Raw genomic sequence first — 27,771 nt, forward strand, 5'->3', positions numbered from 1 at the left:
TTTTCATTTGTTCCTCAATTTCTTTTTTAATTGATCACAAGATATCTACACATTGCCAGATTACATAAGTCTAGAATGGGCAATGCCAAAAGATGCTGATGGAACAAAAAAAAAAAAATCTGTTTATAATACAGCTTAGCCTGCAGGCAGTCCATATTAAAACTTCAGCCAACTTTTTAAAAGGGTCAAACGTGACTCCATATCTCCCAGGACGACAACTTTTTTTCCTCCTGTCCCACAGGCAGCTGCTGTCTTTGATTTTTCTCTCTTATGGCACAGACAGCAAAGCTAGCTTTGCTTTTTAAAGACACGTCCATGAAAATAAATCATTTCTCCATTTTGCTTTTTTAAAAACTTACAAGTCTTTTGTTTTTTTTTCAATAATGCATTATCATTTGCAACCAGGCACATCTTTTTCTGTGTTTGCTTTTGTGTGGTGTTTGTGTATGTATGCACATGTGTTTTTTTTTTCTTTCTTTCTTAAAACGCAGAAATCCAACCGCTGCTGAATTAAATCCAACTGGAGTCAGACTGCTCTCCTCACCAGATTGATCACACGCCTCACAGCAGAGGAGTGTGCCCTCCCATCGCCTCGTCTCGTCTCGCGCTCGTGGTGGCAACAGTGGGTATCGGTGTGTGGTTGGGGAGGGAGGAGTCAAGTGGCAAAGGGAGAGAGAGGGCTCTTCTGGTTTTTCCCAAACCAAACCAAGGCAAATGCACGTTTCTGTTTACCCTGTCAGTCACGCCAAAGCTGTGATACATCCCATGGGCTTTTTCCGCAGAGCCAAAGTGCCAAGACCCACCATGTCCTTCACGAAGGAGGAGTTCCCTTTAAGTTTCTCTTCTGCAGTTAACATCATTACTGAATGCTTGCAAACAAAAGATCTGACCTGATGACACAAAACAGTGCGTACTTGTTAGTCAGCACATCACTCACAAAAACATGCATACGCCATGCTCACTTTTTCATTTACTTTTAGATATACTTCTGCCAGACATTGCAATATCTATACAATGGGACACATTAGGGACCAAAAGATTTTGTCACAAGATAAAGGAGGTTTAAGACCATTGTCAGAGATTAAGACCATTGTCAATCTCAACTCAATTTTGACTTAAAAACATGCAGTTACTGTGCTTTGCCTTAGTAGGGCAGCATATAATGCAGCCATGAAAGGCTTTAAAAGATCACCTGGTATGGAGACGACGTGGCTGCCATGCTATCGGTACAGTCTGGTGAACTCTCTGATCGCCCAGCACACCTGCTTGCATTCCTCTGCACTGTAAGACAACAGACACATCCTTCCATTTTTTAATGCCTGCATTAAGTGTTTTTAAACCAAAAAGGGGCTAGTGTAACATTTCAAACTCAGGCCAAAGGACAGTATAACATGCTTGCAAACCTTGCCGCAACGCAAGAGACAAGATACAGACATAATTCCTATTCTTTAATATTTTCCTCGGTTTTCTTTACCCAAAAATGTCTACCGTGTACATTTCTTCAAGCTCACCAGGGCAAATGGCAATAATGCTACATATCCCTGTTTAAATAACGTGAGGATGGCATGTTGAAGTCACAACAACTATATGTATTGTGTCGTGTTGTCACTCTTCATGAACATTGAAATGTATAAGAAAGTTAAAAGAAATTTAATAGTGGTGCTGAAGACATCAAAAAGACACGTTTTTGAATTGGCAACACTGATCGATGTGCGCTCTCTGTGTACTGCACTTTGGTTAATCTGAGAGTCACGTGAAGTTTGGAGCTCTGTAGCAATTGGCTGCAGAAAGTCGGTGGCCTCTTTACACTATACGCCTCACCTGTACCTTACCGGTTGGCCACGGCAGGGCCAACCCCTCTCCATCAGTTTATGTGGCCAACCACTTTCTGGCTTAGTTGCTGTTGTTCTCATATTAAAGCTGACAGTTGACTGTGGAATATTTAGGAGCAAGGAAATATCATGACTGGATTTGTTGCACAGATGACATGCTATGACAGACACGCTGGAATTTACTGAGCTCCTGAGAGTTGTCTTTTCTTTAACAAATGTTTTTTTTTTTTAAACAAAGTCTGCATGCCTAGGTTCCCGATTTTACACACCTGTGACCAGATGGGTGGGTGAGCAAATACTTTTGGTAATATGTTAATGTCAGAACTAGGGCTGGGCGGTTTTGGAAAAAATGTGCATCACGGTTTTCTTGATGAAAATTGATATCAGGGTTTTCTGCACGTTTTTTGATAAGCGGCGATTTCCCCCCAAAACTGAAAATAATTTTAAAAATGAGATAAAATCATGAATTTAAATTAATCTCCATTTCTATGTTATCACTTTTTCATTTCAATAATATTTTTATAATGTATAGTTTATATTTCCCTACCCAACACTTTAAAGTTCCCTTTCAAGGAAAAAGGGTTAATAAATTATTATAAGCAGCTGTTTTTGGCTTTTTTTCCCAAGACCGCCCAAAACTGCTTATTTCTCATTCTACACCTGGCAACACTAATTGCTTAGTTCTCGTTCTACACCTGGCAACACTGATCACTAGGTCCGGTATGTTGCGCTTGTGCGGCGCTTGACTAGCGAGTAAACACAGTGGGACAGAAACGAAACAGATGGACAGAAAACAAATAGATTTACTTGACATTGTGTGAATATTTTCTTTGAATTAAAGGCCAAATCTAATGTAGAAGGTATTTTGTCAGGTAGTTTGTGTCATATGGTGATGTATTTCGCTCCTATTTTGCTCCCAAATCATTTCAAACAGCAATGTAGCAATGTATCTTGTCTACCCATTGCATTTTGTAAGCTAGGCTAAATTAGCCTCTATGGCAAAACTCATAAGCAGCCTTAACAGCAGCCCTGTACACACAGTTGGGATGGTAATTAAATACAGTTAAGAATCTGAGAATTGTTGTAGCCCTTAGAATAGCATTTTATTTAACTTTGTGAGATCAAATGTAGGCTAAGTTAATTGAAATGTTCATCATGATTCATCCATGCCATGTGGGTTCTTCATTATGCTTCACTCTCACCAGCTTCTTTAGCGCGATTAACCAATTATTTGTATTGCTTCAATCAACATCTTAAATTGTGCTGACATTCCCTAGTAGAAATGCAACAGTGGACTTATATAGCAGAGTTGAAATGAAGTGTGACACGAAGTATGAAGTTCACGCACATAGCCTAGTAAGATCAACGACAACAACGACGACGACGACAACGACAACAACAACGTCTCTCATCAAAGAGAGAACCTTGTGTAGGTGAAACCGAGATCACGTTTTTTTAACGGTATACCGCCCAGCTCTAGTCAGAACTGAGCATTACTGGTGTAGCCAATCCAACACAAAGGAAATAACTTTGGAAATAACTCCTCCTGGGGAACGACACACTAGCCTTGCAAGCCATCCTACGTACTTCCGCCAAAGGATTGTCTCCACTACTGTAGTCTGGCCGTGCTTCTCTGTGGAGTGCCTGGAGCAGTAGAATTTTGATCGCAACGCCCCCCCAGAAAACAGCCAATAATCGAATACGCCCCCCACGTGGGGGCGAAAGGGGGAGGACGCTCGTGACAATGACGTACACATCTGCGCCAGAGCCATTGGTCTGCGCTATGTTGTTGTTGAGTAACTGCCAGCGATTGGGTGAAAGGTGTCCAATAATTTTAAACCATAACTGAATGCAAACTTCCTGCTTCCTACAATCGCTTCAGAGCAAAGAAATGCCAGACCATAAATACGAAATGAAGTGGTAGTATTATGGGATGGTCAGGACCAGGCTAACGACACACCTGCTGATTCATAATCCTACTGAAGGCATGTTTACATGCAGCAAGCTATTGAAGACATTCCATACGGAATCTGTTGGTATGTGGTGTGTGTGTGTGTTTGTGTTTTAATGATTCAATTGCACCAGAACCAGCCAGACTCATTGGGTAATTCAAGCTAAGACTTGTGCAAGTGAACAGCTCCAACCTGTCCAGGCCCGACCTGCCTGGGCATGCTTAACGGGGCGAGTGTTTAGGAGTGACACAGGTTACAGTGTGCACCACCAAATCAGCTCTTTCATGAGCATACACTCCGTCATTGTCTCTGTATGCACATTATTAGTTTGTGCATGCTCGGAGGGATGAGTGTGTGGCCTGATTATCATCGACTTTCAAATGTCTTTGATACTTGGTTTGACCTAGAGCAGTGAATCTGAAACTGTGGGCCGGGGCCCAATGGTGGGCCCTGAAAGTATTCCAAGTGGGCCTTGAAATCTAAAGATCAATATCATACTTTTGTGTGAGTTGCTGTTGATTTATTTGGGTTTTATTGTTTATTGGGTCAGAGGTGGGCCCTGAACCTCTGTGAAAATTTCAAGTGGGCCACAAGTTGGAAAAGATTGGGGACCCCTGACCTAGAGCATTACAATTTACGTTTCCCAAATGGCATGGTTGACACGCTTCCCTTGCTAAGCTACTGGTCTAAGCCAGAAAAGGCTGTGCCGAAGTTTAAACCAAACATTTTCTTAGTCCCAAAAGAATGTCTGCTTAAACCACGTCACTGCCTTGAACACGCATCTTCCCAAGGCCGTTGGAGCTGCTCAAAGTTGATTGCTTCCCGACAAAGTGGATGGAGTTCCCAATTTCTCCCGAGCTCACAAACAATATTTGTATTGCTCCTGGCCTGACTAGAAGCAACGGCGAAGGTGTTGAGACGGTAGGAGGGCGCGACCTGGCTCATGTGTGTGCGACATTGTGGTACTTATGCGACTGTATTAATACATTACAAAGCCGTTAGAAATGAAAACTAGTTGCAGTGCTCCAACAGCGTTGTCACTCACCTGGTCACCTGCTTGTGAAAATCTGTCAACTGCTTGTGAGTGACAGTCACTGCACCGCCCGATGTCTCCTTGGGAAGACCCTTCAGTGCAGTTTCCAGCCAGCGACAAAAAGTCTGGAAAAACATGGTCACAAGTGTTTAGAAACCATGCCAACCTGTCAGGAATCTTTTAGATGTACTTACACCCAAAAGCCAAATCTAGTAAGTAGCCTTTTACAATGACATAATCCGGTGAAGGTCTTGACCTTGACCATTTTAATCCTGAAATATGACAATGACATAGCTTAGTCGTGCTGTGACTTGAATTGTTAATGACAACACAACAGGATTCCTGCTTGACCTACATTACTCAGAATCGCCTCAAGTCTTCCCTCTAGGGATATGCTAGTGGTACTGCAAATAGCTGTAAGCTAAGCTACACAAGTGCAGTCAAAACTGCAGGAACAGCATGGCTGCATTTCAGAAGATTCAATGAATGGCACTGAAGTTCTGCGTCGTCAAGCAACATCACCACTGCCTGACGTAATAGTTGATTTCCAGTTAAATGTGCTATTAATAGATGAAGTGCCACCAGTGCACTATCCTTCCAACCAAGAACACAAAGTAAATCTTAAATAAATCGATAGAAAAACAGCCGTACAATCAAGAGGACTAGACGTTTTCTTCATATATTATTCGGTTTTGTGTGGTTTTGAAAACATGCATAGAATAAACCACAGGGCCGGAAAGCCACTTCTGTTTCAGGGCTGACCTGACCAAAGGTTCTGAAACCTCTGCCCATTGTTTACACTGCCTTGTTCTTCTCTCATGGAGGAAGTGTCGGCATGTCAGAGAAGTGCAAACACATGGATGGGTCAGGCACGTGGTGGCGCCACATTTTCATTTCAGGCATGTGGCACGGCAAGTACGCAGCAGCCTTGAGTCTCTCATCAAGATGTGAATTGGAGTCATTGCAGTCACAAGACCCAGAGAATGACAAGTACTATGATGGTGAGCATCTAAACTCCCAGGACAGGGTTGCCAGATGGGACTGGTGATTTCCAGGCCAAGAAGTGCTCAGAACCCACAAATCCTGCCCAATTTAAATCCTTCTGATTTCTATGGCCATAAATCTGCAGAAAAACCCGCCCAAATGCTCTTTTTTACCCACAGACGGTCATCATAAGCAACACTGTCCAGGGATACATCCCTGGCAACACTGTCCAGGGATAATTTCTCAAAGTAGAATGGTATGCAGCAGACAGATGACACATAGGCTTTTGATTAGCTGAAGCATGGCGTTATTGGACTAACGAATTGCCTCATCATCTGAGCGGATACGCCGTTTGCTGAATCTTAAACATTCTTTTTTAAAATTAAATCTTATACATGTGGTATGAAGGCAAACCAGAGGAGAAATGTCAAGGTTTAGTGTGTAGTCTGTGCTGAGGCGCAGGATAAAGTGAAAAGTGAAAGCCCATTGGGAAACTCCAACTCCCATCGTCATTGTGACACAGCACTCCACAGCACACAAGTGCACACAACGAAATTGCATGTATGCCTCACCCGTGCAAAGGGGCAAGCCCTCAATGGCGCCCCTGGGGAGCAGTGTGGCGGGACGGTACCATGCTCAGGGTACCTCAGTCATGGAGGAGGATGGGGGAGAGCACTGGTTGATTACTTCCCCCACCCACCTGGCAGGTCGGGAGTCGAACCGGCTACCTTTGAGATGCAAGTCTGACACCCTAACCACTTACCCATGACTGCCCATATGCATCCATGCTAATGCATCCATCTCCATGCTAAGCATGCTAATGCATCCATCCAACCGAATCCAGTCACTCCAACCCATCGCCCTTCTCCATTCATTTCCTGTCACTATTTCACTGATCTGTCTATAACAAATGCATTAAAATCCCACACAATATCTTTAAAAAACCATCTCCCCATGTGGTATGTGTGTGTTTATGTGTATACTGCATACTTTGTGTGCGTGTATTTGTGTGTGTGCGCGTGTGGCTCACCGGCCGGTCGAACACCATGATCTCCCAGAGGACCTCGGCCACGTCGGGGAGCGTGTACGGCGGCAAGCAGAAGCAGCAGGAGTGCACCAGCTGCGTCACCAGCTGGGGGCCGTGCTGCTCCATGGCCTGGCCAATCAACTGCTTCCGCACTTCAAAGTCATCCTCGTGCTGTGAGGAGCAGGATGCAAATTAAAAAAAAAAAAAAAAACGGAAAATTTAAATGAATTAATGTAAATTCATTTATATTTAAATACTTTAATCCAAAAGGTGATTGAAATGTTCCCACTCTTCACACACTTTGTCATGCCCATTCCATCTGGGTCTCTCGCCAGTCAAGTTGTCAATTAATTGCAACTAATTTAATTTAACCAATGAACATTTTATTAGGCAATTATTTGTTAACCGATACATTTTTAGCATCCCTAGTAAGGAGTAATCCATGAAACCATTCACTTTTCATGTACTACCCAAATCCCTTACTTCATGATCAGGGTCCTGCATCACTTGTGTTTTATTATGGCTAACTCATATTAATTTGACTTTAAAGTAAATAAAATAAGCAAGGATGCTTATGCTAGATTTATGCTTCAGACGCAGAGCCTCTGCGTCCGTCCGTCTTCTGTCTGTGCGAGTCCACGCCCCCCTCGCAGAGGCTTTGCGCCCATCGTCGAGCGCCTTGGAAAAAATTTAACTATCCGTCGGACGGACGCAGAGGACGCAGACCAAAAGACGCAATGAATGGTCGTCTCGCCACTTCCTTGTTCTGTTCTTGTGGCAGCGCAATGCCAGTAGTTTGCGAGAGCAGAGCTGTATTCAGTTAAAAACTATATTAATGCCTTGTGTGTAAATGTGTGTAAATACACAAAGCTACAAGCTAAGTAACAAACAATGCATCAGTTGAACACTCGTGGCACAATGCCTGCGGTCCTCCACCGAATGTAGACACACATGGGCAGAATCAACTGTATTTACATGCTTGCATTTTCTGCTCGTGAAAACAGACTGGGTAGCCCATGTCAAATAATGATACCAGTGCATTGCCTTTGCAATTTGTGTGAAAATATAACTAACCGGGCTAGAAAGCAACATTGCTTAATAATGACCGCAGTGCTTACAATGCAGTGAAAGTAATTGCGCAATTTCAAATGTGTCTAGCGACGAGACCTCGGACCTCGCAGAACTTGCAGATGCATGAATACAATGTTGGTTCGTGGCCACTCCCACGCAACTTTTGACGAGCGCAGTTGCAGAAGTCTAATCTGACCTTTATAATGGAAGGATTTTTAGTTGTCACGTGCATAGAAATATAATGACAAGTATAACATGCATTATCGATCAGATCATGGGCTTGACCTATCAGGTATAATATTAGTACTGAATATTAGTACTCACATCATTGGATACTCCCGTGTGGACGAGATCCCGAATGAACTTCATGACGCTGCAGTTGGCATCCCGGTGGTCCAGGGTAGTGGCAGCGATGGCGCACTGGATGATGTGGATGATGATGTTGCTACTGAGGAGCGTGACAGGACTACGCTGGACAAACCTAACAATCCATGAGCCCAGCAAAAAAAACACCACAAGACAAAGGCAAAATTCAATATAAAACGTAATGAAAAATGTAATGGTGAAAATGCTGGGACCAGCAAAGTCAAAGTGTGCAAAAATCTACAAGACTGCATCTGACACACGTGCATTTGACATCATATTGTATTACATTACACTTGGCAGACGCTTTTACCCAAGCCAACGGTTATTTTAAGCACAAGGTATTGGTTACAGTCCCTGGAGCAGTGTGGGGTTAGGTGCCTGGCTCAAGAGCACCTCAGCCATGGAGTGAGATAGGGAGTGGAAGGGTGGCATTCAAACCTGCAAGCCTCTGATCTAAAGCCCATCTCCTTAACCACTAGGCCCCGACTGCCCCAGTGCACTGATAGACATTAATAACAATAAATAAATCCACAAATACGTGCACACACACTAACCTTGTGGCCAGTCTGAAAAGATCATCCACGGTGTCAGGGTGGTTACGCAGCCCATTTGGCTGTTCCAGGAGCTGGAATGTAGGCATGCATAGAGCCTGGAGAGGAAGACAAATACTCCTCATGAAACGTCGTTGACAAAATGTAAAAAAGTACATCAAAATCTTTTGAAGGCCTTAGGTAACAGTAAATCTTTTAGTTGGTGGGAGACAACAAAGATATGCAAAAAAAAAGAAGAAGATTTTTCTCCTCCAGACCAAGGAAAGTAAATTTAACAAGGTTCTTACAATGCAAAATCCCAAACTGGTCTAACTTTGTTAAATGCTTTGTTTGTTAAATGCCGTAGTCTGAAATTGCAATGCTACATTTTTCACTTGCTGCCTTTTCTGGTCATGAAGGAACACATCAAGTCATACACTGTGTACTATAAGCCAAATCTACACGGCATCCCATATCCACAGCCTATGCCACCCATTCCATTGAGACAGCTTATGACAACCTTTCAGCTCTTATTTTACCTTACCTATATTTTATTTTATCGAGTTTTTATCAATATCTGGCCCTGATGTTATTTCTGTGTCACACTGCTATAGCTTTTACATGTACTGCTGACTTGTATTGCTGACTCTTATTTTTATTTTATTTTTACTTCTACTTATTTCTACAGCTTTACTACTTATTTTATTGCCATTTTAACATTCTACGACTTTAACTTGCTGTACTGTAAAGTGTCCTTGGATTCCTTGAAAGGCGCTACAAATAAAATGTATTATTATTAGTAGTAGTAGTAGTGGTAGTGGTAGTGGTAGTAGTAGTATTGTTATTCAGCTGAGACGGCTAATGCCACCCATTTCTAGCTCTTGGTACCTGCAGCATATCCAGTAGTCCTTGTCTGCAGCCTTCCTCCATCCCGTACTCGTCCACCAGAATGCTCCCCAGATAGAGGAAACACGAGTGGGGGTAGACTTGGTACACACTCACCATCTGTACACATAAAAGGCAAAGTACAACACATTTAGAAGTAAGGAAGTGTAATGTGTATGTGTGCATAATATGCAATGATGTGCAACCCTCATTGATCCAATGTGTTTATGTTCCTGTAATAAGACTAGGGCTCGACAAACGTTTTTGCTCACCAACCATTTTGGCAAGTGGTTTTCCTGACTCACTAGTCATTCAGGCTTTGCAGTAGCCACAGTTTTCTTAACCATCATAACAACTATAATGCAATAGGCTATAATATATTACACTATGATCTAATATAATAGGCTATAATATGATATAATACATGTTTTGTAGAAATATTTTAATCAAGTTTCTGAGGAACACAGCATTGTCACTGGCCCAATAATGCAGGCTACAGGAAAGTATAGAAGAACTGATGTACCAAGAAAGCCCTTTGCTGTATAACACATAGCACAACAAACCCCCTATACTTTAGGACAATGTTTTTTTCATTGTGATGGAGGAGGTTTTCATTATTGTTCCTTCATTATGCCTGTAATATAAGATCATCACAAATATTCCATTCTGAACTGGTGAGCAAGACAGACGTTGCCACTTTCGCTTGCCCTCAGTCATCTGTGTAACATGTCTTCTGGAATATTTGCTTATAATAGCACAAACTAGAAAGCACGTAGATGCGGCTACCTGCCGAAAGGGCTACTGACTTTTGTCATCCTGTTTTTGTGTGCCAATTGACCAAAATGTTGTGGTTGTTGGAAGGCAAGACTGACACCTGTGATCCCGACATTTCAAGCGCAGTGTCTGTTACTGCGCATTGTTTAACCAAGGGTTTGTTTGGAACCACAGTAGAAGAAATATGCAAGAATATTAAGGTATGAAAACATGCATTTAACTTTTCTCATGACACCGTCGTATTTCCTTTTGCCTTGATCATTTTAATGTCTGCATGTCTGTTGAGAGCAACTTCGCTAGTTTATTTTAACTGCAGGATACTTTTTAATGGTATTTCTAGTCAGACATGCACGCTATGATGAATGTGCCAGATTCAGATGGGTGTAAGTTCGTCAGACTATTGAATTCCTTTTTGATAGTCACCACTGAGAGAAAACTACAACTACTTTTTTTTTAATTCATCGTACCCAATAAGTTACCAGCAAAAATGGCTAGTGAGGCTCAATTTGTTACAGCCTAAAGCCGGTGTCTAACTGCAATTGGCAGGTAGGGGGGTGTTAACGCCAAGCCCTGAACAGGACAGAGGTCACAGGCCACCATGGACTAGAAGAGGGCCCCTTTTGTTCCAGTTTTGTTCCGACAGGCCAGACCATTCATTTTGAATTACTTTGGAATTCAAAAATGGTCTGATTAAGCTTCTCTGGGGAGGGTTTAGTCGTCCTTTAAGTGGCTGGCACTTGGGAGCATAATAACATACGTCATGAACATCAACGGTCAGTGATTGGTCACCACTCATTTCAAACCAGAGCTCACCCCTCCCACTCAAGTGCTCCAGGGCATCGAGGATCCAGACCAAAAATTTGTTATCAAATGAATGTGTTCATTTTTGAGCTAGCCCACTCCAGAGGGAGAGCTTCTGGCATCATGACATAAAGCAAGACCTGTCCCATGCCACTTCCTGAACGATCGGATTTGGCATCATTACATTGATTGCTCATCTCTACAGAAAAATCACCTCTGAAAAATGGCCACAGGTGGAGGAGGAATTCTGCTTGTACATTTTGACATTCAACCAACATGCACCCACCTGTGTGACGAGGGGCTGTAGGAGCGAGGCGGAGCCCTTGCCCACGCAGCGCACGGCAAACCGTAAACAGCGGCAGCAACGCTCCACAATTCGATTATCAGCCTGGTGTGCATTCAGTGTCTCAGAGAGCACTGGCCAGATCTGTAAAAAACATCAGGCAAGTAACACACTTCAGTAACTGAATAAAACACACTGAATGCCTTACAAATGGGTCTTTCCACACTTAACAAGTCAATGCATTCAACGCATGTTTAAGCTACACACTGTGACATACAGTAGAAATACGTATTTGATGGCACTGATCAGTGATCTCTGCCTGAAACCTGTACTCTTATATACCCGCTTTGCTTCAAACCTCTGATGTCAAGTTGACAAAGGAAAATTGATATGATGGTTTTGGGAATCACTTATGAATGTCTGTGTTACTTAGGCTCTCACTATGTTTTTTGGGAAACACTACCTTGGCATTGGTGACACAACTTTGCTCATATAAACAACAGTAGCAACACAAATTGATAACTACAGTTTGTGGAACACCACAAGAGTAGAATACTGCCAGTAAAAACTTACAATAGTCAAACAAAACCCAGATTGTCCACATTTACGTTATGTTTTTAATTCCGGAGGAATAATTCCAAAATAAATAGTTCTGTCGAGTTAACATTACATTTAATTCCGAATTCTGAAGTGTTTACATGATGTTTTCAAAGCGGAATTACGTTTCATTCGGAATTCAATTGAGTTAATGCTGCATTAAATGTCTCGTGTAAACAAGGCCAATCATATCAAAAAACATGAAATGCCACAATGGTACTCACCTCCTGAATGACTTTCTGGCATGGGTGTGTCTGACCATTTTCTACCATGGGGTTTGTGTGTCTGAAGAAAATGACAAATAGTTTACAAATAATGCGACTCACTCAGGCTTGGTATGAAGTGGTATCAACTTTAAGTGCAAAGAATATACCGGAAAATCACTGCTAGCCTGTCCAGCCACACGGTAGGGTCTGCCGTCTTGCCATTACTGGATTCCTGAGCCAGCAGCTGTCAAACGGAAAACAGCGAGGGAGAGAAAAGTTTGAACACAGTCAGTCAAACAGGGACATATTACAAAACAGTGATTTAGTTACTAACCCGCTAAGTTCACTCCAAGTGAGTTAAATCTCCTAATAGAAGAGACTTGCAGGTAACCTGGTTTACATTTCAACCAAAACAAAACCACAGACCTCTTCTATTACTAGTAACCACTTGAGTCAACACATCCAGGTAATTGACTAACGCTACTTTCTAGTAGCTATCAATCAATCATTTATTACACAGGAAAGCTCACATAGCATGTGGGATAGATGTCCTTACCTTCTTCAGTGCCATGACTTGCACAGCACAGAGGTCACTCAGACACTCAGCGATTTTCTCTAGAGGGAGTCGTGCTAAGACTAAGGCAGTACCTGAAAGGTGAGCAGAGTAAAGGTAATCGTCAGATGCCTGTGTTTGTGAAGTTAGAGGGCGCAACCTCAACAACATCAACCAAAGTTCATAACTAAGGCCCAATTCGAAACAGGGAAGGCAGCTGTCCATCAACCAAAGTTCATAACTAAGGCCAATCTAATGTGATGTGCATACTCTGATTCACACCAGTTGGAAACATTTTAACACAAGACCCCCCCCCATTCCCTTTTCACATTCCTAGCAGGAAATACTGGCGCAAGATACGGTAATACCTTTAAGCAGGCCAACAGCAGCGTCAGAGGAGAGAGCAAAGGAGTCGAGCGAGCGGGCGATGTCAAGCAGGCCCTGAAAGTGTTGGGCCATGTGGTCTCGGCAAACGGAGCAAATGTTGTGGATGGCTTTGGCTGCCACTGACGCCAGAGGTTTTTCCCTTAGACCTTTCATCAGGTAATTTAAAACAGGATCTGTAAAAAAAGAAAAAAAAGAAAAAAGTGTCACATCTCAACATGTGACGTGAAGCGCACAGGAAGAGCTGATATGACTGAGGTCTGACAGATCAGGTTAGCTGTAACTTTACGATGGCAGGAGATTACATTATATTACACTTAACTGACACTTTTAATCCAAAGCGACTTACAGTTATTTATTTATTTATTTATTTAAGTACAGGGTATTGGTTACATTCCCTGGAGCAGTGTCGGGGGTCAGGTGCCTTGCTCAAGTGCACCTCAGCCATAGAGTGAGATAGGCAGTGGAAGGGTGGGATTCAAACCTGCAATTCCATTGATCTTAAGTCCATCTCCACCACTAGACACAGCTGCCCATACAGAGATACAGGTCCATGAAGGACAGGACAAATAGGCTGAAAACTCAGCGGCCATTACACTAAATTATGCTACCAAAGTATCTGCAAAGCAAATGTGGATGGCTGTGATGTGTGGATGGGTGAGTGAGGAATGTGAATTATATACTTGTGTGTGTGGATGTGTAATTGTACTACATGCTTGTACTTAAATAATAAAAAAAGGTTAGAAAAATACTTATTTCTTCAATTAATAAAACTCAATTGTACTTGTTACAATGACAAAAAGATATTCTAATCTATTGTGTTAATTCCAGTAAGTCTTCACCTAAGAAGCGTGGGTTGCGGTCGACCACTTCACTCATCTCCCCCACTAGCTCGATGCTGGTGTAGCGCACAGCCATGTGCACCGACTGGGGCAACAGCACGATCTGCTCCAGCACCTCGGTCAGGGTGGGGTTGTTTTCTCTGCGTAAAGAAAAAGGTTAAAAAAAAAGCTTCATGGTTGAACATAACCCCCGCCCCATTATGTGCTGTAATGTATTTGCTCTTGGCAGGCAGAAATTTAAATATGCATGATTTCACTTTTGAAGTTGTGTGTTAGACAAACATCTAGGGAAATAAATGTTTACAATTCATGTGCAATAAAAAGACAGAGGAGATTAGCAAACAAAACATTGCGGCAGCTGAGACTGTAGTCAGGAAAATCACCCTCAGATATGCGAGGTAGGCCATCACATCAGTGCCTTAGTCTATCTTCAACACATTGACTGCCACATTGTTTTTTTGGAATTTTTGCAATACACACCATGCTTGAAGTTGTTTGTAAAGCCGCAACATATTTTGTGTCAGAGCTATGGACATACCATAAGAAAGAAGAGTCTCGAAGCTCTTTAAAGCTGGGCTTACACTGTGCAACTTTTGCCCTGATTTTGCCACGATTTGGCACTCACACGACTTTTTGAAAGTTGGGCTGATTTCTTGCTCAATCGCAGGTCAATCGTGAGTCTCGCATCGTGCAGTGTACATGGGGTAACAAGCGATTTCGCCTCACGATCGTGCAATCGCAGGGTCTCAAGAAAATAGAAATGGTTTGAAATCCTGGTCGTGCCTCATGACTAAATCGCACAGTTAAAGCAGTGCTATGACCCCATTTGACACTACACATGCACAAGTTAATAGGGTCGTGCGATTCGCTCCTGATCACATCCTCATCTCCACCTCAGGTGCGCATGTTCCCTCCTCTGCAGCCCCAGGAAACACGCGTGTCGTGTCGCACAGTCTGACCATTCTGCTCGCATCCGTCTGTCGGCTCGTATAGTGTGAGGACGTGAGTCGTGAGATATGAACTTTTAAAGCACGAAATTTCCTCGTGCAGTGTGAGCAGGAGCTTAATACCCACGACTGAAAATATCGCACAGTGTATGCCCGGCTTAAGGGTGCAAATGGTTTGTTTCCATGTGCCCTGCTTCAAAAAGATATGGCAAGCTAAACAATGGCTAGTTTTTAGCCGTTATTCTGTCAAAAACAGAAACATGCTCTGTTGTGCTGAAATTGTGTGCAGGGGTCCAAATTGTGTCGAAAGTAGGGATGCAAATTATCAATTAATTCATTAATCATTAGTTGATAGCCTTATCGATCGACTTACGATTAATTGATAAGCGGCGTTTTCCTCAATGTTTCTCGAAAATATTGAGATAAAATACCATATATAAATTCATTTTATTTCAATTATTTCATTCAAAGGTGATTTAAAAATTCCCACTATTCACACCCCTCTTCACACACACTCTTCACATACCCATTCCACCTGGGTCTCTTGTCAGTTGAATTGTCGATTAATTGCGATTAATGTTTTTTTAATCGATTAACGATTAACTAATCGTTTGCATCCCTAGTCGGAAGTGAAAGTGCTCCGCAGTGCTGTCGGAACCGATGTGCCTTAGTCACACAAATATGGGCAAATACGACAAGTGCGCTCAACATGGCGAAACTCACGGGTCGACACTCTTTGCGATGGCCGCCATGATGAAGAGAACGGCCTCGGTGACCTCCCAGGGGGGGCTGCCCTCCTTTAGAGTGGAGTAAAGCTGTGGAGAAAGCAGAGGGGGACTTGCATGAAATGTCTGTAACACGTTTATTCACTTTGTCTCTGCCGTGATGCAATGGCTAGTGTTCCATTTATTTCCCGTCATCAGAGAGACTGCAAAAAAAGTAAGCACAAAAAAGACTAACACATACTGTGGCAACAGGATCGGTCCCTGCTGATGCCAAGCACATACCGACGGTGAAACAAGACGCATACAATATTGATCCACTTCCCCAAGCATACTGAAAATGTCTATAGCCACACCTTTTCACACATTCAAATACTGCTAAAGACATCTCGTCTTTTCCCGGGATTTGATTCTTGTCCTTTTCGGGAAAAATATTAAACCTTAACACTAACTTAACTTAATACTAACTTAACACTTCTATTAACAGGAAAATGTGCAGCCTATGATTATGCTTAGTCCATCCCGTTCTGTGCCGTAGAGATAAGAATATTCTGCATTCTGCACTAGCCAACATCATCATTAGGGTGCATCAAACGCCCCTCGAAAATGAAAACTTTGCAATACCCCACTCTGCTCTTGCAGTGTTGTTCCTTTGCACGATCATAACTCCCTTGTAAATTTCTAGGAAATTTGATTGTTGTTAAAGGGTGGCACAATGGGCTTGAAATTTTGAATGGTAGTAAATGGGCATTTTAGCTAAATCTGTGCAAATTCTATTTGTTTTGATCAAAAACAGTAAGGACAGTCATTTGGAAGAATGCTCCAGTTGCCTTTCCACTTCCCCCGAACATAAAAAAACCAAAATGGCTATACATGGGTGTTCGAACATGGCTAAAATATTAGCAAAATGGGCCTAAAGAGTGAAATTGGGCCTCCTGAAGGAAGGCTCTAAAACAGACAGACAGACACAGAGAATTTCAAATCTGGGAAAGTGCAAAGGGAACTGGAGCATTAAATGATGGTCTTTACTAGTTTTGACCAAAATAGTGTAAAAACACACTTCAAGGATTTTGCTAAAATAGCCCATCCACTGCCATTCAAAATGTCAAGCATCATGTTAATCCAAAGCAACAATTCTGCCAATGCAGGGTAGGATTTTCAGATCTTAGGGCGTTTAATGCACCCTAGTCATCATCATAGCCTAACTGTGGTCTTACTATGAACTGTAGGCCTAAGTATAGGCTACTGGCTAAATGCAGGCCTATCCAAGTGTGATTTTTTTTTAACAGTTCTGGTATATATTTTTCGGGAAGATTTTTGTGAAGAAAGAATTAGGTTTAATTATTCCCAAGTAGCCACCTATCTCAGGCCAATACAAATAAATAAAAGAATGATGGCCTAATAATAATAATAAATAAATAAAAACATAAAAATAGCCTAATAAAAATAGTGGTAGAAGTTGTTGGCTGCATCAGATAATGATCGGCGTAGGACCGGTATCTGGTTCCGGCTCTGGCAGGATCTCAAGCAGTGGATCCGGTATCCGGCAGGATCCGGTGCATCTATACTCATTATATGACATCATAGAAGAGAGTGCATCAATACTAATACATTACATACCTGTGAAAAACATTCCATTCTCCAATTATTTTCTCCCAAGGGCCAAATGATGTAGCTCAAATGAAGCTGAGGGCCAAACAAATCATCCACCCATATGGCATCAGATTACACACGTATATATTTTTGTTTTTTCCAACCTCATGGCGGGCCAAATGTTTGCAGTTCCCCGGGCTGGATTTGGCCTGCGGGCCGCCATTTGGAGACCACTACATTTACTCATTATATGACATCATAGAAGAGAGTGCACCAATACTAATACATTACGTACCTGTGAAAAACATTCCACTGAGCCGACTAGGAAGATGACGTCCTTCACCAGGTCCGAAACCCTCATCCTGAACTCACCAAAGTCATCGGTGTCCTCAGGTATGCCCTCCTGATGAGAGCCAAACGAAGGAAAAAATTACATCAATGAGTTAAACTTTATTGTAATAACACATTTGGTCTAAAATAAACTTATACATGAAATGTGTATGTTCGCTGTGGCGTAAACATATTACATTGTATTCAGAACTAAACCCGTTTAACCCATTTTAGCCTGATGACTCGGATATGTTGTTTGACCTTTGGTGGATGGAGCGATATATAAGCTGCGTTCAGGCTCTTGAGATTTTAGCTTTTTTAATAACAATGTGGCTGTTAACACATTCTAATGCAAGATGAGGGTCTTAGGGTTTAAATGCAACCTTATTTCATGTTTATACGTGCATCAGAGGCTGAGATATTTAGGTTTTTATAGGCTGAGGGTAACTCTCCCAAAAAGGGCTTAGACATTCAGCAGGCGTTTTTTGCAGTTGCTTTAGGCATCAATGGGTTACCTAAAAGAGTTTCTGTGGGAAAGCAACAAACAATGCCAGTCATGGGGACACGATGGAAGCTTGAAGATGTAGATACTTGGCTTAGACATCTGGCAACAAATAAAAGGCCTCCTCTCCGATTTGTAAATCCGACTCATACTATTTGTTCACAATGTTTAACACATAGACTACCAAACCACGGGAAAACCCGTTTTTACTTCCCATGCGTTGGCTCCCAAAACGGGAAAACCCGTTTTTTAGGTTTTTTTTTAGTGTATTCTGAATATACACATTCTAATGCACATTCTGTGTGATTTTCGTAATTATGTGATGAACAGAAATCACATAGATTGTGAAAACACCTACAGTCAAAACTCCAACAAAGTCATTATTTGGATATTTCATCTGTGCAACTTATCACAAAGCAGTATTTTTGAGTGTTATTACAGCGAATGAAAGCATGCACACTTCCTGTTCACGTCACATCAAGGCACCTGGGTAATCAAAACATACCTAGCTTCCTGTCAGAGCTAGCTTATCGTAAACACAGGCCTACAGAACGATAAGGAGGTTTGCGGTCATCAAATTAGGTATGTAAATGGAAGTTTGGAATGAAAAAACAGCACAACACAGCATCAGAAGCTAACGTTGGTGAGTGTACTTCGGCGCATCTACTTTTTGCTTTTGAATGACTGACATGCCTATCAGGATACACTAGTAACTAGCTCTTTCGGTGATAATATTAGCAGTAAACAGAAGTGATCCAGGTGTTTCTTCATGAAAATAGTTAACTTGGAAGCGACTGGTCTTCTCTTTGGAGCATGAAAATATATTTAGATCCTCAATTTAAACTCGGAGAGTCAAAGAACGTTGTATTGAGTCACTGGCGACAGAAAAGATAAAAAACTATTTGGGCGACTACAGGCGATTTGAGTGACAGTTTGTAGTTGGACTTCAGCAAATATTATGCAAAAGAGCTATGATGCGGTTTGGCGACAGCCGCCAACGCCAAATGGATTGCTTGCATTCTGCTTTTAACGGCCATACTCTGTCACTATCATCGCTCGTGTTGCTCTTGCTATACAGTCCAGCGATTCTGTCGGTTATTCTTGTCATCATCGGTGTGATCTCCCAATTAGAAAACTCACATGATCAGGATCCAGCTGACAATGGCGAGCCAGGCTGTGCAGAAGTCTCTGGATGTAAGGTCTGAAGACACTGTGAAGCGCTGGGTTGTTGGTTTTATACAGATGCTCCCCCAGACGATACCAGAAATTAAAGGAAATCTCAGCCACCTGTGCACAAGTAGTTTATAGTCAGGTTTATACAGAGTTCAAACATTCCTACAGGAACACAATTACGAAGCCATTGTTAGTACAATAATGGTCATGGCATACCAGTGAACACCACTAATCACTCAATGAGTTGTACATATTCGAAATTAGCCGAAAAGGAGCAAAACGTTGGTGAGCAACACTGATGCACTTACACCAACACACAAAATGGGATGAAAGTGCAAAATGCCAAACACATTCTTTAACATCTGGTTAGGGACTGAGTTGATCAAAAGTTCCCCCAGTCCAAAAATAAAAACACCTTTTTCAAGGAAATGTTCTCTCACACCCACACACAAACACAAAAAAAGAAAGCAAAGAGAAAGACAAAGGCATAGCCATTAAGTCTTTAAATAAGTCTAGCATTCTGTAAAACCGCTCCAGTTTTTATAGCAAAAAGAGAAGTTAATCTAATATTCATAGCTTGGCTAGTATGACCAGGTACCCGGTATACCGAACCTAAATTACATTGTCCTTCAGTGAATCTAATGGAGAACGTCATTAACAGACTAGGTTTGGGGAAAGACTTTGTGTGAGCATTGTTTAGCATACTTTTTTTGAAAGAAAACTTCTAGGAGTTTGGAAATAGTATTTCGCCAGCATGAGGTTTGCCAATGCTGTAGCGGTGATAAATGATAAATAGACGGACACCAGGGGGCGTATTACAGAAATCTTCCTATCTTCAGTCGTCCTAGCTTAACTTTTGACTTGAGATAAGATTTTTTGGGGTTTTGTATTACTGAAACAAATCCTAACTTCATTTAGGATTCTTATCTTATCTTTGGAAATCCTATCTTATCTTGAGTTAGGAATCCTAAAGTGGCGATCTAAACATCTACAATCTACTATTTATGTCTGTTACCTGACAACAAAGCAACCTAGCAACAGTAGTGCGACGCAACTTAGAACACACAAGTTTGACTGCTGCTGCATCTCGCGGTCTGCGTGATACTAAACCAGAGAGGAAGAGGAAGTAAATGTGTCGCTAAACTTTTTATGCTCATTGATGATATACTTTTAAATAACGCACTAATTAGTGGCATTTCACCGAACGGATTTCTAATACAGCAACATCTGTGAGGACGAAATGAGGAGGGCTCCGGGAGTTTACTCACTCTCGCTGCCTGCAACCTCATGTTGAATTGATCAAATGCATTGTGTTAGTTTCAGTCCCAATAAAGTGCATCCCATTATCCATATTTTCACCCAAGCTTTGTTTTTGTAAGCGAATGCACGCATAACCGTTAAGGAACGTAATTTCATGAAATTTATTTGTATGACCAGCGCATGTAACACAGCCGAATTGGGTAGATAGCTTGATAAAATAGGTTTTTAAATATATCATGATAGAGCAGTGGTTCTCATCGCAAGTTTCCCCAACACCCCATTGACCTCATCAAAACCCTTAGTAGGTCTATTAAAAAATAAAATAGGCCAAAATGCTCCCAAATGGCACTAAGCACCCCTACTCTCAGCAGTCTCCTTCTTAACACCCCCTCAACACTTGCCTGGTTGTCATCATGCATATTTAATTATCATATTTCAGACAACTTGTAATACAAAAAAAACCCTTTGTCCTCGAATTAGCTACTGAAGTTTTACTCAAACTACTCAAATTTTAGTCTATTCACCCATCTCTTATATTGTCTCCCTGTAGAAAAAATGAATAGGAACGCTCCAACTTTGACCTGGGAAAAAAGTATGTTCCACTAAATATCATTCTATTTTTTTAAGGTCATTTAGATATACTAGGGAATCGGATTACACAAAAATTTGGAATGATTTGGCCTACTATTGCAATTTGTCCCGTGTCAAACGCTAGACTGACTGGCCCAGCCTTCTCTCCCTCCCTCTTGTGCGCTTTAGAAGCTGCCTGCAACCGATGTTGCATGCCTCGCGTACATGCGTTTCTTCACCTGTTTTTTCTACTTTAGCCTATTTTCCCCTGTAGCGCGCTCTACCGCTAAACTCTCCAAGCAGGATTCAGTCGGGCAGAAATCAGATGTCCTTTGAGAACAGCGAACGGAAACTGAACTATTCTACTGTTAGCGTAAATGGGCATTTCAAATCATTAACGGAAACAACAGAATATCAGGAACACGTGCGTGTAACCAAGCTTTCGGAGCTCTTATGAGAATAAATTACTTTTCACGAGGGCAGGGAAGCTCCGGAGTCAAATTATCAGGCAAAACAACTGAACCAACTGTGAGGTGTTGGGTACCTGTTCACTAACCACGCAGACTTCCACGTTTAGAGCCTATCTGTAGAGCTACGTCCAAAGACGGCACATGTCAGGATTTGGGGAAATGGTCGGACACAACTCTCTCACAACTCTCTGGGAAACGTTTATCTGTGTCAGATCGCCTGGTCATAATCATATAATGAGAAACGTTCTAATCTAGTATATTAAAGAACTGCGCAGCTCGGCAGACCAGAAACAGTTTTGCGCTGTCGAAGTATGAAGCCTGGACGGGACTTAGATTGAGCTCGTTCGTATGATTGGCTGTGCCGACAAACACAAATACTGTGATTGGTCAAACGTCATTGTCAGTGGTGGTGGCATCTCTCCAGTAATTTGCCATTGAGCTGTATGACATAACTTTTCAACTAGCTCGACACACCCCCTTCCCACCCCAAAAATATTTTCTCCTCGGATCTGCACAATTCACAGAAATGTCCCATTTTGGTCTCAAAACGGCGAATTTCGCCGAAAAGTGGCAAGTTTGCATGCCTGGATACACACACGTGCGCGCACGCACACGCATACGCACACACAAACAAAAATGTGTCATGTAACATTAGAAATTAATCGTCATATTGTGAGAACCGTCTAGCCCATTCCATTCATACAGCAATGAGATATGGCGGTCTGACCTTTCAGAACTTTCAGGCTTTTCCATAGACATTTCCCCAAATTTAATCATATGTGAACAATAAGGGCATGGGAACACAAAACGTTGACAATTCAAAGAATATGCAAGATCATCGAGTAGATGAGCAAGTGTGCGCATGTACTGTACCTCATATTGTGGATGTCCAGCACAAATGAGGAGCAGCTCAAGGGTGCGCAGGTCCCCCATGCCTTGGCCTGGACTCCTGACTGTGATCTCCATAAAGGTCTCGCACAGCTCCGTGAAGATACGGCAGTAATTCAGCACTCTGTGGCACAGATTCAAAGAGTGAATACAATATGAACACGTCACTACACCATACAATACCATACTATACTACACAAAGGGCCGGATTAATGCACAGGCTAGATATGGCTGTAGCCTAGGGGGCCCCCACTAACCAGGGGTTGGTCAAAGGGGGTTGGGGAATGTGCAAGGCAGAATTGTGACAAGATGCGGTGTTGAAAAAATTGTCAGCAAATGTGTTATTCTTAATTCGTAGCTCGGAATTATGACACTGGCTATGTAATTTTGCCACAAAATTGCCTTCTGTGGGGGCTTCAATCAAGCTGTAGCCTAGGGGCCCCAGCCCATCTTAATCCAGCCCTGACTATACAACATAAAACCCTACACGCATTAACATGTCAACACAAGCATGTCACTGTTGCACAAGATGGAATAAGAAGTGTTTTGCATGTGGTGGTGCTGGTTTTTGGTTCTCACTTGTCCAAGTCTTCTCTGGCCACGGCCATGTGGTAGGCAGTCTCCAGTGTCAACACGCCTTTAAAAAGCTGCATTGCCAAGGGGACGTGCGCGTCCACAGTCTCGATGGCGTAAAGCGCTGAACACACGCAATCCGAGGCAGCCTCGTGCAAATTTGTGGATGTATCATGTCTTTGCTGAAACAGAAAGGTTTTTTTTAAGTTTAAAAATGCAGTGTGTGGTCTATTTCCAGAATTCATGCTGGACATTCACATCTTTTATTGCACATCTTTTTCATGAATAATTTGCAACCGTCAATTTTTAAGTATTCATTATGGCTTGGAAACGCACAGCTTTTACACCTAAATAGGCAGATCTGCTCCATGCAAAACCGTAATTTTGGCTGCAAAATAATCATTTATTTATGTTTCAATAATAATTGATTTCAATTAAGTTAGTAAATAGTCAGCATACATTTTGTAAATAAATCACTATAAAAATTCACTGGACACTGAACCTTTTGAAGTCTAAAAATTGCAACCATTCCATCAACTATAACAGCAGCTACACGATTGTGCATGACCGTGAACTCACCAGAACTTGGAAGAGCACCATGATGAGCTGGTTACTGGCCATGAAGTTGCTGTCGAGCACTCCGAGGTTAAACCAGCTCCCCAAGCAGCGGAACACCTTTATCAACATCTTCTCGTCATCGCCCGCCTTCTCCACACACGTCACCTTAAACAAAAACAATTAAAGGGGCACAATGAAGGATGACGTCGTTTGCGCGGTGCCTGTGGCATGCCTGTCTCAAAATCTACACGGTCATGAAAAAAGGATCTTTAAATGAACTTGTTGTGAGAATGTTTTTCATCAAGGAATGCCAGCAGTTGATACAGTTACAGCAGTTGGTAAAGCGATTTTTCGTATGAGAAGTGTTCCCCACGACACTCAAAGCAAACTGCTCTGTCAAAAGTTGCATTTGGGGTTTTCCGAGTGATTAATTAAACTTTTAATCCTACCAAGAGCCCCTTTAAGACAAAAAAAAATCTAAACGCACAAATTCACCATGTGCGACACGAGTGATTCCAGCAACGGAAGTAATTGACTTTGTATTGAGTCGCTGGCGAGAGAAGAAACAAAAGCGATCTGGGCAACTATGGGTGATTTGAGCAACTTGGGCGACAGTTTGTAGTTGGACTTGAGGAAACAGTATGCAAATTAGCTATGATGCGATTCGCGACAGCAGCCACAACCAATTAGAATATCAGAACGCTTCTATCGCTCTTGCTGCACACTCCAGCGATTCTGTCTCCTGGTCACCCTCCTTGCAAGTGTTGAATTTAACTCAAGTTCTCTGTGACTCTTCTGTACAGGTTATTAGAGATAAATGTTGGTAGCTTAAACCTAACAGATTCTCTGTCGCTTAATCTCATCACCGCCGGTATATTTGCCAGGTAACACTGTGTGATTTGGTTCTTGATTGTGATTGGGTGACTGGGAATTCCAAGCACTTGTAAATAGTCTGTAAACAAACACCATTCCAAATAAAGATTCTACATGCGGCTGGGTCAAAAGCTTGCATATAAGTTGATAGCAAGAATCTGGTGCAGTTGGGGCAGGGAAACTGCAGGTAGAGCACATCTTTGCACTATTTCTGGTTGGGATATCAGTGTGATTGCAAAGATGTTTCATTCCTGTATGCATCTCGCCTGACTGAGTTTTTTATAGCAAATCTTGTGTCTGGCAGCGCGATGAACACGTGCATGCCCAGTGGTGCTGTTGCGGTCAACTGAACAACTCGAGGCAAAATAATCGCGATTACAACACTTTACATAGAAATATTGTCAGTGAATCAGTGAAAATGCAATGAAAAGGCAATGAAATGAGTGAATTTGATAGTGATCATGAACAATATTGCAAAACCGAGACAAACAGAAGCTGGGATAAAGCCGTCTGTGAGGCTTTCTTCTTACCAACAAGGCGATCACAGTGTTTGAGCACATCGCTAGGTCCTCAATTATTTCTGTGCGCCTGTTTGCACCAATGCGTAGGGAGCGGCTGTGCACCTCCTCCGGTAAGACAGTGAGGATCTCAATCAGGAAGGGCATTGCGCTGATGTCATCACCATACCTAAAAAACAAAACAAAAGTCACACGTCAGAGAGTAATTTAGATTAGATTACGTCCAACTCAATTGTGATTACACACAACACTGTAAGGTGATGAAATGTAGTTTAGCATCTAATCATAAAGCAGAATTGCAACGTACACACTAAGCTAAATGCAGTATATAACGATTACATGCGTTATTCTTTAAAGAAATGGTGTAACAGTTAGTGCCAGTAAGGTAGACATAAGTGCAGACAACCTGCAGATAAAATCGGAGGATTTTCAACATTACATCTTAATTAGAATAAGAGGGGGTAAAAAAACTTACTTTTCAATCAGTGTGTGAACACAGCCCTTCCATGAAGCCATCTGCAGAGCCAAGTCAGCAATTGCTAAGGCAAGCTAACAAAGACAACAAAGAGCAGAACCTTGTTTCAAACTCAAACTATGCACTACATAGACGATAACAACATCTTTAAACTGTATTTTTCAAAGCATCAAACCAAGTCTCCAGAGAGGCCAGCGTACCTGAGTGATTATAACAGGTGACAGATCTTTCAGGTTCTGTATGTGTGAGAGCAGGGAGTCACGCAGGGCTATGTGCGTCTCGGGAGGAAGCTCATAGAATGAGGTCTGGATCTTCATCTTCATGGTTTGGGCTGCAAAGTAGCAGGACTCCACATCCTGCTTCAGCTGCAACAGCTGGTCTGACACCTCCCATGCGTACATCTGTGTTATTTCAGAGATACAGTTGAGATAACATTAGATCATGGACCTTAGATACACAATTTCCTTCAAGGGAATGAATAAACCTTTAACCACCGCAAAAAACGAAGGATATGTATATAACCATGGTTCTATTAATTACGGATGACCGCCAGGCGGTGGTGGTCAGAAGGAACGAAATAGCATTTCTTAGCAATTCTTAGGTTGTGCAAATGACATCTAAGTCCAACAAATACATCACACAAATTGCAACCAGAAATGTTATACTTGACACACAGCACCTTGCACATATGAAAAACATCCATATCGAAGCATCTGTATGCAAAAATGTGTGATTAATTATCAAGTCAAAGCTTTCAGCTCAAGTAAGCTGAGGCGTACTACATTACCTACTTTACTGCTAATAGGCATTCATTTAAGTTCAGGGAGTAGGGTCTTTATTTCCAAACATAAAGTTGACACTGACATCCATGAATTCATTCATTAAGTTCAAGACATAACAATATTAATTCTGAGAAAAAAGCAAGTTGCTATAACAATAAAGAGGGTCTTTCGATTTCTAAATGCAACACACCAACACCACATAGTGAGAAATTAAATGGGTTACATGTCTATGGTTATAACAAAAAGGAAGAAGCCTGCCTAAGTATCATTACCACATGAATCACCATAAAAGCAAGGGACGGTGTAGAATCAAGGGTTGAGGTTGGTGTTATTCTGTTTATTCGTCTAGTTACTGCAAGCTCAGTTGTAACCAGTGGTTAAACTTTCAAAATAAGCTGCCAAACACGTTTGTGTTACACGCCCCTCACCACCAGTTAGAAGCAAGCTAGCGGTAGCTTAGCAAAGTCTCCGCTAATGACTACAAAGCTAGTCATTAGTTAAAATTGCTGCCAACGAGCCATCTTGTACATACAGACAACTGTGAAGCAATAAACTACACGAACCCAGCATTGGCTTTTTAGCTGCTATTCCCTAAAGCAGCATTTCTAGCAAGCTAACTAATTAGGGTGCACTAGCATAATCAATCCGTCACTGTAACATTTTCAACACACAATGCCATGGATTATTTACTCCAGTAGCCGGCTAGCGAAAATAATTGACTTGAGCACCCATACATTAGTTGGTTTTCCAATACATTTCTACTCAAGCTGATAAAATGCACATATTCTTCCACACAGTGCTTTCAATGTCTTGTTAACTTAAGTTGACAAATTCACGCGCAAAAGTGCATCGGCAGCAATCGCTACAAAGCTAGCTAGAGCTAGCTTGCTAAATGTACCTCGCACAAGCTAATATTAGCAGCAGACTAGCCCTCAGACGCACGGGGATGGGTGTTTCTGCTGGTGTTGCTAATAGCGGAAGCATGTATCTGAGTGAATTGACCAGGTTGTTGATATAAAAAAAATGATACAAAATAACAGTTCACCGTTCTTAAAGGCCATTCAAAGACCCCACTACATGTACACAAACTTACCGATCTTTGAAGCTCCTCGAGCCATACAGAGGCTCTCTCTTTACCGGTATGGTCTGGATCATGGTAAAGAGCCTGTACCGCTTGGTATACGATTGGAAGGGACGGTTTGCTGCCATCCATATCTTTATCCTCGCCTTGCTACAAATTGTAACAATATAGGGCGTATAAAGATGTTTTATGCGCTAGGGCCCAGAGGAAGAATTGAGTTTCAGTTGATATTTATTCGCTTCTTGTGCTGTCCGCTCTGACCGTCATCTCACACAGCTTTCCGTGTGTCGCACAAAAGTCACCGTGTGAAACAGAGAGTGGCGGAACATATTTTGC

At 42.0% G+C, this 27,771-nt stretch overlaps 1 protein-coding gene across 1 annotated transcript; it reads right to left on the reverse strand.

Annotated features, from left to right (window-relative positions):
• Positions 1-27,744, reverse strand: tnpo3 (transportin 3). The gene is made up of 23 exons (XM_063216777.1): positions 27,448-27,744; positions 25,773-25,973; positions 25,573-25,646; positions 25,110-25,266; positions 23,728-23,871; positions 23,155-23,330; positions 22,561-22,699; positions 19,355-19,501; positions 17,678-17,785; positions 15,791-15,882; positions 14,121-14,260; positions 13,263-13,454; positions 12,898-12,989; positions 12,509-12,585; positions 12,360-12,420; positions 11,542-11,682; positions 9,684-9,800; positions 8,820-8,914; positions 8,224-8,380; positions 6,832-6,999; positions 4,830-4,942; positions 1,193-1,281; positions 1-890 (listed from the first exon to the last, which is right to left on the reverse strand). The coding sequence occupies exons 1-22, from the start codon at positions 27,565-27,567 to the stop codon at positions 1,221-1,223; spliced, it is 2,772 nt and encodes a 923-aa protein (XP_063072847.1). The 5' UTR covers positions 27,568-27,744; the 3' UTR covers positions 1-890; positions 1,193-1,220.
• Between the last annotated feature and the right edge of the window lie 27 nt (positions 27,745-27,771).

The sequence above is a fragment of the Engraulis encrasicolus genome, chromosome 15 (genome assembly GCF_034702125.1).
Source record: "Engraulis encrasicolus isolate BLACKSEA-1 chromosome 15, IST_EnEncr_1.0, whole genome shotgun sequence".
NCBI lineage: Eukaryota > Metazoa > Chordata > Actinopteri > Clupeiformes > Engraulidae > Engraulis > Engraulis encrasicolus.

Coding starts and splice junctions, on each gene's coding strand:
- tnpo3 (XM_063216777.1), bottom strand. CDS start 27,567: ATGGATGGCAGCAAACCGTCCCTTCCAATCGTATACCAAGCGGTACAG. Junction 8,381..8,819: donor CTTTTCAGACTGGCCACAAG/GTTAGTGTGTGT, acceptor ATGGATTGTTAG/GTTTGTCCAGCGTAGTCCTG. Junction 7,000..8,223: donor ACACGGGAGTATCCAATGAT/GTGAGTACTAAT, acceptor TGCTCCTCACAG/CACGAGGATGACTTTGAAGT.